The sequence below is a fragment of the Talpa europaea genome (assembly GCF_964194135.1).
Source record: "Talpa europaea genome assembly, chromosome: 12".
Classification (NCBI taxonomy): domain Eukaryota; kingdom Metazoa; phylum Chordata; class Mammalia; order Eulipotyphla; family Talpidae; genus Talpa; species Talpa europaea.
The window spans coordinates 101,858,755-101,870,894 of record NC_140079.1 but is presented as its reverse complement, the minus strand read 5'-3'; the positions used below and the strand labels follow the sequence as shown (position 1 = coordinate 101,870,894).

Below are 12,140 nucleotides of genomic sequence, written 5' to 3'. Positions count from 1 at the left end.
TATTTGTCTGATTTCCAGGACATTCCAATTCCTACAGAGAAGAGAAGCAGAGGTGAAGGACAGTTGAGAGTGACATCGCCAACCTCCTCCAGTTAAGATGACACGGTGGAGACATTGATATATTTGGTTTTTGGTTTTTGTTTTTAAGATTTATTTATACAAGCACTGGGTACAGTCAGAAGCGCGGGAGGGTGAAAAATTCACCAGAGCAAAACAGGCAGACTGAGGAAAGCAGCGGGCATGGCAGGAGAGGTCTGCGCACCATGTGGGACCCTTGCCGGCGGCTGGGGATTGAACTGGTGCTGCAGAGGCTGCGGACAGCTTCACAACCCAGAGCTCAACTGCTGCGCCACTGGGGAGGCCCCCATTGATATATTTGGACATGAAGGTCCCTTGGAAAACTCCACGGCTACATTTTCCAAATACAAAGTTAATGGTAGGAGCCTGGAGTATGTGGGCTGTATCTTGAGATGAACCCAATAATACTCAACAGGGCCTCTCTGGTGGTGTAGTGCTATCAAGCTATCACCAGGCACTGCAGCCGGAGATCGATCCCTGGCCAGGGAGCTGACCCACAGGGCGCAGCAGACCTCTCCTGTCTCCCCGCTGCTCCCCTCAGCACTGTGTTTCAATAGATCCACCTGTTCTGCTCCCCACTCTGTCTCTAGTGAATCCTCTTTCCCCCTGCACCTCTGGCCTACACCCCAGATCTTGTATGCATAATAAATAAATAAAAAATAAATAAATAAACAATGCACAAGTCTTTCAGGTTCTCCATATGCTTCTTATTTCCTTTTTTAAAAATAACCATGCCTTGGGCCTTCCTGGTGGTACAGGCGGTTGAGTACAGTGCCGTGAAGCTGTCCGCAGCCCTGCAGTGCGGGTTCGATCCCGGCCAGCCAGTTAGGGACCCACATGGCAGGGCAGACCTCTCCTGTCTTGCGCGCTGCTCCCCTCAGCAGTGTATTTCGTCAGTCTGCCTGTTCTGTTTCCTGCTCTGTCTCTGGTGAATCCTCTCACCCTCCAGCACATCTGGCCTGTCCCTGGTTCTTGTACAAAAATAACTAAAATGATTTAAAAAATAAATAAAAATAACCATGCCAGTAGGTGTGAAGCAGCATAATGATTCCTTGAGAAGACATGACTCATGGGTTTATATCAGCCCCACTTTCTGGATTTGTCTGGTAGTTTCTCTATAGTGTTTAACTTTTCCTCCATCCCCAGCTTTCTATAAACCACAGTTTAGATCTAGAGGTCTCATTAGATCCAAGTGGCATTGTTTTTTTTTTTTTTAAAGATTTATTTATTTATACAAGCACTGGGTACAGTCAGAAGCGCGGGAGGGTGAGAGAATTCACCAGAGCCAGAGCGGGGAGCAGAGCAGGCAGAAGGACCGAAGGACACTGCTGAGGGGAGCAGCGGGTGGCAGGAGAGGTCTGCGCGCCATGTGGGACCCTCCTCTGGTGACCAGGGAGCAGCCGGGGATCGAACCAGCACTGCAGAGGCTGCGGGCAGCTTCGCAACCCAGCGCTCAACCGCTGCACCACTGGAGAGGCCCCCAAGTGGCATTTTTGGCCAATACTTTGCAGGTGATGCCTTATCTGTCACGGGCACCATGTTGAAGGCACATGATGTCACATGATTACTCCAGATTGCCAAGTTGTCAGTGATGTATTAGATAAAGGGCTGTGGGACATGGTTGTTGGTGGTGACCTGAGGAAGCAGTTCTTATGTTATACTGGCCAGTGTGCAACTCAAAAGGAATCTATGGAGTGGCATGTTCACTTGAATGTGAATATCCTGTGAACGTTCTGTTCCTACCCGTCCACTCCCGACTGCTCTCTGCTCTCTACACCATCTGGGAGTTAAAATGATGATTTCCTAGTTCGTAATTTTTCTATATTTCTTAGTGTCATTATTCTGGAAAGAAGAGCTCCTCTTCAGGAACCCAGGGGGAACTTTAGATTGTTTTTTAAAGACAGGATAAATTTCCCTTTAATTATTGATTTTCATCTCCAGTGATGACATTAAACTACTTTACATGGCTCTCTGTTCTGTAATGTTACTGTTGAATTCAAGTTTTTAATACACTTCATGTTTTATACTCATTTATTCCTTTCCATGGAATAAGTTTCAATTATTCCTTTTGATGCTCAAATTGTTCCAAGTTTGGCCAGAGGGGGCAAACCTCCGAGCTGCCATCTTTGTCTCCTTTTTAAAATTTCATTTTATTCACAAATTCCTAAAATTTTATTCACAAATTCTTAAAAAATTCAAGTCGAAAGGAAATTTGAAAGGCCAGACCTTGTCTTCAGGACAAAAACACAGTGACGCCTCTGGGTGCAGGGATTCCAGTTCTCACTGGAGTGAATGCTCCCCGCATTTATAAGAGGACTCAGCAAAGATGCCTATGACTGCCTCACATGCCACCAATCAAAATGTGAAATAAAGGTTTATCATCTGACTCCTTATAAAAATGACTACTTGGGCAAGTAATTGGATAAATGACATTATTTCCAAGTGTCATTTATCCAGGACACAGATGTTTGAGCAGAGAATGCAGATGTAAGTATCGCTTAGTATCTGTAGCCGCCACCCAGTCAACTGGGCCAGCCCGGAGCACTGACGAGGTTGGGGGGGCGAGTGTTTAACATAAGCCACTTCATTTATCTGCACAACTCCGCAAGGTGGACATGACTTTTCCTCTAACAATGGAAGAAGTGTTGGGATCCCACGAGGCTGATAGCTTTCTCGGGGTCACGTGAGCCATCACGGTGGCTCTGGGAACGGAGATCAGACGTGTGTGGCCAGAAGGTTCGGCCCCGGCGGCGTCATGTTCGTTTCCCGGCAAGGACACCGCCCCGGACGGGGTGGGGGAAAGACGCAGGATTGGGAGTTTTCTCTAGCAGAAGGGCTGTTGCTGATGATCGCCCCCAAGATTGCATCATTCCAAAGGCGCCAAGTCCTGAGCTGGCGCTACATAATTGGGCTTGCAGGTCTTTGTTGTGAGCGTCGGAGCCAAAAGATCCCAAGGAGGCGAAGGGACAATTACACTCTGCTTGCGTGTAATGAGGCTCTCGGGGAATATGGCCCCAGCGGCCGTGGCAGCTCCGGTAAAGAGTTGGTCCAATGATTCCCCGACATCCTGCCTGCACCGAGGGCTGCGTCCAGGCGCTCCAGCCCCTGCTTCCTGCAGACTCCGGGCCACCCCCTCTCCTTGCCACTGATCTTCGTCCGAGTCTGGAAATTGAAGCCAGCCTGGCTCTCCCCGGGACGGCGAAGTCTGCATCCTCCCCAGGTAAGTCACCAGTGCCTGCAGGGGGTAAAGCCCATGTGGGCGCTGTCACCACGTCAGGCTGTAAGTGGCCTCACAGGCCACTCTGGGTCCGCCCTGTGGGGAACCCAGATTTGTCGAGTTTCTGCCCCTAGCTCGGATCACCTCCCTTCTAACCCTACCAGTGAGGCTTAGGGTGCTCCCTGGACGCGGCGAGGATGCCAGGGCCCGGAGCTCCCCGAGTGCGCCAGAGCAGGGCCAGCGGCGGGGGCAGCAGAGCCTCACCCCGGCGTGTGCTGTTGAGCACTGACAGCCTCCAGCGCACAGGGAGAAGGGGAACGTGCAGGTCAGGGATGGGGGAGCTGAGATGTGTCCTCTAAGGCCCCGCCGCTGCCGAAACGCGCGCGCTGCGGCCTCTGTGATGTCCATCGAGTCTCCCTCAGGATTCTTGTCTCTGTTGTATTTTATTAAAGATCCGCAGTTATGGTAGAAAGTTCAAATATACAAGGGATCGGGGGACAAAACCAGTCACCGTGTCTCGTGTCCCCCCAGAGCTCCTGTGCATGCATCAGGCACCCGGTGAGGGGCGAGGGGAGCACCATTATGGGCGACGCACACAAGGGGCAAGGGGTGGCTTCCCATGGCCCAGCTGCACCGCGCGGCGTGTCCCGGCAATCTTCTCTGCTGACCCACTGGCCATCCTGTTGCAGGCTCTTGAATTTCTCCTGCTTTGTCTGCCTCTGGGCCCGGGCTCCCGCCCCCATGAGGGCTGCCAACCAGTCCAGCATCTCCGAGTTCCTGCTCCTGGGGCTCTCCAGCCAGCCCCAGCGGCAGCAGCTCCTGTTCGTCCTCTTCCTGACCATGTACCTGGCCACGGTCCTGGGGAACCTGCTCATCCTCCTGGCCATCAGCGTGGACGCCCGCCTGCACACCCCCATGTACTTCTTCCTCAGCAACCTGTCCTTCGTGGACCTCTGCTTCTCCTCCACCACCATCCCCAAGATGCTGACCAACCACATCCTGGGGAGCCAGACCATCTCCTTCTCGGGGTGCCTGGCGCAGATGTACTTTCTCTTCATGTTCGTGGACATGGACAACTTCCTCCTGGCCGTGATGGCCTATGACCGCTTTGTGGCCATCTGCCACCCCTTGCACTACTCCACCAAGATGACCCCTTGGCTGTGCGCGCTGCTGGTGGCCGTGTCGTGGGTCATCGCCAACCTGAACGCCCTCTTGCACACCCTGCTGATGGCTCGGCTCTCGTTCTGTGCAGACACCACCATCCCCGACTTCTTCTGTGATGTGTCGCTCCTCCTGAAGCTCTCCTGCTCTGACACGTCCATCAATGAGATGATGATTCTGACTGAAGGTGCCCTGATCATGATCACCCCGTTTGTTTGCATCCTGGTGTCATACATCCACATTGCCCGCGCGGTCCTGTGAGTCCCGTCCACCCAGGGGCGCTGGAAGGCCTTCTCCACCTGCGGCTCCCACCTGGCCGTGGTCTCCCTCTTCTACGGCACCATCATCGCTGTCTACTTCAACCCTTCCTCAGAACACTCGTCTGAGAAGGACACTGCAGCCACGGTGCTGTACACGGTGGTGACCCCCATGCTGAACCCCTTCATCTACAGCCTGAGGAACAGAGACTTGAAAAGGGCTCTTGGGAAGGTGGTTCGCAGGAAGACGCTTTCTGTCTGATGGGAACCAAAGCCGTAGCTCACCCTCCTGCTAGGGGGTCCCGGGGGAAAGGCAGCAGCGATCTTGTTAGTGACACTCTGGTAACCAGTATCGATGCATTGATTGTTTATTTGTGGTTCTGGTTCCCCTCCAATCCCTTGTGTCTGCTGAGTAGCAAGACTGCTCTTTATGACCATCTTTTAATTTATTTTGAAACTGAGCCAAGGTTTTCCTTTTGCAAAGTTCTGTCTGGAAGGGTGCATGCTGCATATATTCTTTTTTTTTATTTTAAAGATTTATTTATTTATATAAGAACTGGGTACAGGCCAGATGTGCAGCAGGTGAGAGGACTCACCAGAGACAGAGTGGGGAACAGAATAGGCAGACTGACAAAATACACTACTGAGAGGAGCATCAGGCGAGACAGGAGAGGTCTGCTTGCCATGTGGGTAGCTCTGAGGCCAGCTGGGATTGAACCAGTGCTGCAGAGGCTGAGGATAGCTTCACAGCGCTGCGCTCCACCTGGTGGCCTGGGCCACCAGGGAGGCCCCCACTCTTTTAATTTGATCCTTTTCACTTGAGAAGGAGTTTACAAACTCTCCCTATTTAAAAATATATCATTCATGGCCTCCCTGGTGGCGCAGAGGTTGAGCGCTGGGTTGCGAAGCTGCCCGCAGCCTCTGCAGCACCGGTTCGATCCCTGGCTGCTCCCCGGCCACTGGGGGAGGGTCCCACATGGCGGGCAGACCTCTCTTGCCGCCCCCTGCTCCCCTCAGCAGTTACTTCAGTCCTTTTGCCTGCTCTGCTCCCTGCTCTGGCTCTGGTGAATTCTCTCACTCTCCCGCGCTTCTGACTGTACCCAGTGCTTGTATAAATAAATAAATAAACAAATCATAAAAAAAAAATATATCATTCATTATTTGGCAGATCACCCCTAGACACTGTGGAACCCCAGAAGCCATAAACAAGGAAACTGAAGCAAATGGTAACCTTGCTGATTCAAGACGCCCAGAGATAGATGCTCATAAACAGAGTCTCACAAGAGACGGCCGCAGACATCCCGGGAAACTTTGTGTTCTGATAGGCTGCTTCTTTCTGCAGAGCCCTCCGAGGTCTTTGAAGTGAGATTTCAATGCACAATGTTTTATCGCACGGATGCAACACACGTTATTCATTCCCACAACGGCGAGTGTGTCTGCAGGCTACACAGCGCTGCCGCACCCTTTCTGGTGTAGAAATCGTTGTGTCCCTCAGTGGTCACCGGCCAGACCATTTCTCCAGCTTAGAGCACCCATTAGGTGATCTGTTTGTTATTTCGTCATTGTTTCTGCCCGGCCCTACCTGCCATGGCTAGCAGAGGACCCGAGCGCTCCCAGTGTCAGACAGCGCGGAAGCTGGCTCCCGGGGGTCGGGGGCGGGGGTCGGGCGTCCTGGCTCGCCAGTCCCACACATAGGCAGCAGCAGCAGGAAGTCGGGCTTGAGACTGGGAGGGGGGATTGTCTGAGCTCAGGTAGCTGCGCTGTGAGCTTGTTTGGTGGGCGGCGGAATCGGTGTTTGGGGGCCACACTGGGACGCACTTATGGCCTCAGGTGACAGCTGTCTGACTTCAGGCTTCCCTCATCCTCCATGAAAGCGTGGCTCTGGCCGCGGTGGCCATTCCCACGGCTCCACTTTGTCAAAACGCCCTGTCCCCGCTCTGATCACCCAGCCCAGAGGTGCCCTCTGATCCCCTCTGCATCGGACACCCCTTCTGCACCCCTGGCGTCTTCTCATGGGCAGTGCACTCCAGCCCGGCTTTGTCTACGACGCAGCTGTATTTGTGAAGTAGAATTCAAGTGGGTGCATGTGAGGATTAGAATCTGCGGTCACTTAGGGATGTCAATAGCGATTTACGTCCTTGATCTGTGAAGTCTTTTAATTAACGTTTCAATGATTTTTTCTATGTATTAATAGCTGCTCCTTTTTGATTTGTGTTGGGCTGCCGGGAGCATAGAGGATTGTGAATGTTGTGCATTCGTTATGGGGCATACCTTTTAGTGGCCCCGAGATCTTGTCATTGTTAGTCCAATTTTCATCTTGAAGTATATTTTGATTAATGTTAATGTCACTAGTGCGACTTTAATTTGGCTTATGTTGGCTCATTCTCTCCAGCTGTATGAAAGAGTTGACTTGGACGCAGGAGTTTCCCGCAGGTCAGGATTTTATGATGTTTCTTTTGTTTCTAGAGCTTCTGATACAGGTGAGAAATGAGAGTATCCCACATCCACAAGGACAGTCAACAGACAATGCCTCATCTTCCAGCCACTGTTCCAAACAAACAAACAAACAAGTGAACAAACAAACCAAACTTTCTGAGTCTAAAATGAACCCATGTTTGGTGGGAGGCAGTTCTGCGCGGGTGTCTTGCCTTTTGTGAACAGAAACACTCGCCGCTGCTGTCCTCGGCCATGTCCTCAGGCATGTGTGGATGGCAAATGGCCTTGGAAGATGAGGTGGTGTGTTTCTGGGCAGGGGTTTCACTGTCCCCTGTAAGGAAGATGATGGCTCCTTCTGGGTCAAAGGTCAGGCGCGTTTACTCCCACGGTAAAAGGTTTGATTCCCTCAGCTGGAGGCTTCCCCTCTATGACCATCCACTGTGTGTGCAGCGGCCTCATGGATGTGCTTCTGTGGGGCTGGCACTGAGGAACCGGATGTGGATACTGATATTCTGGCTCCTTCTCTTGCTGTCACACAGATTCTTTGTCTCTGGCCCCAGGGCCTTTGTTTTCTATCAGATCCACGAAGCTGGCAGCCTCACTTGTTGGCTTGTAAGCGGGGGCAATCTCAGACTTCACAGTACTTGCAACAAGGGAGGGGATTTTACATGAAGGTGCTTCCTGGGACCCAGAACCACGCTTATATGGATTATACGGTTCCATTTGGAGAGTCATTCCAAATTTTATGTATCTGGAGGCCTGGAGTTTGAAAATCACAGCGTGAGGGGTTCTGGAGTCCTGAGTCTTTGGGCTGTGTATTGAGATTAACCCAGTAATAATCAAGGGGATCTCCCTGGTAGAGCAAGGGGATAATCTCCCTGCTATCAAGCTATCACCAGCCACTGCCCTTTGAGTTCGATCCTGGCCAGGGAGCTGAGCCATATGGCACAGCAGACCTCTCCTGTCACCCTGCTGCTCACCTCAGCATTGTATTTCTGTAGACCACCGGTTCTGCCCCCACTCTGTCTCTGGTGAATCCTCTCCCCTGCCAACACCCCAGTTCTTGTATGCATAAATAAATCTTTTTTAAAAAATACTCTCTGCTTCTCTTCATGAGCTGCTTAGGAGTTGGGTGACGGAGTGGCGAACAGGGGTGTGTAAGTGGAGACAGTCATACAAACTGCGTGTACAGTTGTGTAATGTACACTATTAATGTGTGTCAGTGTTACTGTGTTTTCAAAACAGAAAACAAGAATCAGTGACTCAGTAGAAAAGACAAAAGAACGGTGGGTTCCAAATCGCAGAAGTGTTCCTCTCTGGAGCCTGAACTTCACAACTTAATCACGCCTGTCTCGGTCTCGGTCTCACGTTGTCTACACACGGGTCGGGTCGCCTGAGGGCGGCAGTACGCCAGGCCAGCATCCCTGAGGCCCTCCTCCTGGGCTCCCTGGTCGGCCCACAGAACCTCCTCTTCATGCTGTCCTTGAGCCTGTCCCTCCTATGGTCAGACCCCAAAAAAATCAGGGCGGCCAGAATTTCTTGTTTGCTCCAGGAGCCTCTCAAGATTTGCCTCCGAACAGCCCGTCTGTGGGAGGAAGGCGTCTGACTGAGCCGGCCGCCCTCCCGCCACCGCCCCGCGGACCTCCCTCTCGGCAGGGGCCTCCCCCCGCAGCGCGTGGACGGGCGCGCGGGCCAGTTCTCCCCACTTTCGCCAGTGGAAGCAAACACGTTGCTCATATTTTCCAAATCAGCCTCTTTGCCCGCTTCGCCCTCGGGAGAGGCCTGCGGTGGCGCCGCCCGCGCGGGCGAGGGGCTTAAACAACGTCCGTTCACTTCCCATGATGGGCGCTGTGTTTACATGACGTATTGCCAGAGTTCTCGCATTCATTTTGCTTTTGGAAACAGCGCGTGGGAAGGCCGCGGAGGGACCGCCGAGCATGTGGGGGGCCCCTGAGAGGGGCTCACGCCCCGCCCACGCACGGCTCCTCCACGCGGGCCCGGGGCGGCCGGGGGGCGGGGCACGCGGGGCCGCCGCTGCGCCAATCAGAGGGGACGCCGCTTGTCCCGCCCCTGCAGGTGTATTATCCAATCACAGCGGCGTCCCACCCGCCTCTGCGCGCCGCTCCCGCCAGTTCGGCGTCGGGGGTCGGGGGTCGGGGGTCGGGGGTCGGGGGTCGGGGGTCGGGGCCCCGCGCGGAGCCGGCTCTCGCGGTGAGTGGCTGAGGAGACGCTCTGGCTTGGGGTGTCCAGACCTGGCGGCCCCCCCAGCGCCCCGCTCGCCCCCGGCGCGCCCTCGGGTCCCTGCGCCGGGGCCCTTCCGGTGGGCCGAGGCCCGGCGCGGGCGCGTCGAGGCGCCGACGCTGCGGACACGCGCTGGGGGGGCGCCTGGGGCGCGGGCGGCCCGGGTGACAGAAACGCGGGCCCCGGGCCCCCCAGACCCCGGACGGCCTCACCTCCGCTTGCTTGACCTCGGCCAAGAGAAACCAGCCGATTGGCCCACACAGTGGCTTCCCTGGAAACGGCAGGCCGCTGGGGCGGTGCGTGTCGGGTGCGGGGGTGGGGGGGCACCCCCAGAGGCCGGCCGGAGCGCGGACGCCCGGGGGCTGAGGTCGCCGGGATCCGCGGGGAGTCGGGGCTTCTCCCCGGGGGTAATGGCGCCCCAACCCAGCGGCGCGGGCCGGGGCCCCCCTCTGCTGGCCGACCTGCCCGACGAGGAGCGTCAGTCCTGGTCTGACTGACCGCGGCAGGAACCGTCTTCCCGCCCTGGGGCGGGGTGGGGAGTCGGCGAGGGAGGGGTCGGGCACAGAGGGGGTCGGGCACGGGGTGGGGGGCGGTTGGGCGCGGGGGGGGGGGTCGGGGGCGGGTTGGGCTGGGCGGGAGGTCCTGGCCGGGCAGCGCTTGGGCAGGGCCCCGAGGGGGTCAAGTCCCAAGACTCGGGGTTTGGGTTACGTGGCAGTCGCGCCGCCGCAGCAGAGTCGGCCGGGCGGGCGGTGAGGAGAGCCGGAGCGGGCCTGGCCCCAGGGCCCGCGGCGAGGCCATCGAGGCAGCCCTGCGCGCTCGCGAAGCCGCGTCTCAGCAGCGGCCTTTATTCCCCGCGATCCCTTCCCTCCCGCCGAGCCGGCTCCTCACACGCGGACACCGGCCCGCGCTCAGCGGGATTCGAAGGCACAGAACGCCGGCGGCCTCGCGGCGGGAGTTGGACGTGGAAACGGGGGTTTTCCGGCACGCGGGGGTGGGTCCGGCGGGAGGGGGACGAGGTGGAGTCAGCCAGAGAACGTGCCTCCTGCGGGATAGCCGGGGCCGGGTGCACCACGCCCTCCGCAGGCTGACGCGGTGGCACCATCTGGGCGGTCTTGCCGCAGCGGGACCTTCGAAGCGTCGCCCCCATGTTTCTGAAAGGTTTTATTTAAAAAAATGTTTTTCTGCTTAACCTACCAAGACTTCGTATTTGCAACTAAAAACTGAGTGAGGCCAGGATGTAAGCGATGATCAGAAAAGGTCCTGAAACTGAACACAACGGCCACCGGCCCTTCTCCAGCCCAGCTCTGCTTGCCTCCGGACCGCGCACTGCCTTTCTCTGTGGACTGTCACTTCTCCATCGGTGAGGCAGTCGGGGGAGCCCACGTCTGGACTTGTGTTTTGGGTCAAGTCATGCTGAGAATTACCCTCACGTCCTTAGCCTGTCAGGTTCCTTAATCCGTGAATCCGCACTGGCAAGCAAGTGGTGGAGAACAGTTGGGGCTGCTGGAGATCATACTCCTGTGACTCTCTGGAGGAGGAGACCGTTCTTCAGAAAAGGGGAGCCACTGTCAGCTGGGAAGACAGCCCCAAAGAAGTCTACTCTGGGAGTCTGGAGTTTCTCAATCATGGCCTGCTCTGCTCTCCCTGATCCATCTCTCCCCCAGTGGCAAACTGCTTATCCTTTATACCTAGTGCTTCACTCTCATGCCACCCATCCCAGCGTCCCTCTCTACACTGGCCTCACTGTCTTGACACAGTGAGTGACCTGATATGAGAGTCAGGTAAAATTGTATTAACCCTGGTTTATGAGCTATGACTATAACAAAAATATTTTAATAACAGAATTTTTAAATCCATAAACATAAGCCCAAATCAGCAAAGTGATGCCATTTGAAGTCTCAGGGAATTTTCTCCGGAATGTGTCTCCACCCAGATGGCTTTATCTCCAATTCTGACCCCAAAGTAAGAGGATATAGTTTGTCATCAGTGTTGGGTCCAGAGGGACCAGGAATCAGGAGGGAAAATTACCGTTACCTGTCTGTAACAAGGCTCGCAGGGAATGTGGTCCCAGGGGCACGGAAGCTCCTGTAAACATCTGTCTCTAATGCCCCCAGACAGCCTTCCGGCACTGAGAGCTGAGACCGCACACCCTGCTCCTCACTCGCTTTGCACCTGCCTGTATTTCCAAGATTTTCCAACCCTTATAATACAGAGGCGCACTGGCCATTTCCTCAAGGTGATGAACACTTAATAGCTACAGCATCTGCCTCTCCTAGGTAAGGTTGTAACTGCAGAGATATCAGTGTTTCTTGACTAATGAGAAATTCTTTGAGGAACCCCCTTTGCTAAACCCAACTTCAGGAGTAAAAGTCTTGAATCCATCAGCCGGAGCTTGAAACGTGAGCGTGACCACCTGTTTCTCTTGTGCCTGTGATCTGCCAAGCAGCAGCTGCAGGGCTGGGAATGTTAGAGCAGATAAAGGCCATGGAAGACTTTGTATGTGTCTGTGTATTGTTTTCATGTTATGCTTTATAAACTAAAAAAAAAAAAAAAAGCCTGGTGGGAACTGGACTCATCTAGAACCAGGAATCGGAAGTTGAGGATGTAGGGACGAAGGACAAATCCTGTGTGAGCAACTCTAATATAGTTTGTTAACATGAGCGTAGCTGGAGCTCAGATTGTTACATCGAAACCTTGATCTTCTAGGTTTTGAACCCCTGTCTTTTTCTCCTGCCTCTGGGCCCAACCCC

At 54.6% G+C, this 12,140-nt stretch overlaps 1 protein-coding gene across 1 annotated transcript; it reads left to right on the top strand.

Moving 5' to 3' along the window:
• Window positions 1-4,036: 4,036 nt before the first annotated feature.
• LOC311181818 (olfactory receptor 1F1-like) lies at window positions 4,037-4,975 on the top strand (the record flags this gene model as incomplete). The annotated part of the gene is given in 2 exon segments (XM_084250259.1): window positions 4,037-4,714; window positions 4,718-4,975. Coding segments are annotated over 2 exon segments (936 nt in total).
• Between the last annotated feature and the right edge of the window lie 7,165 nt (window positions 4,976-12,140).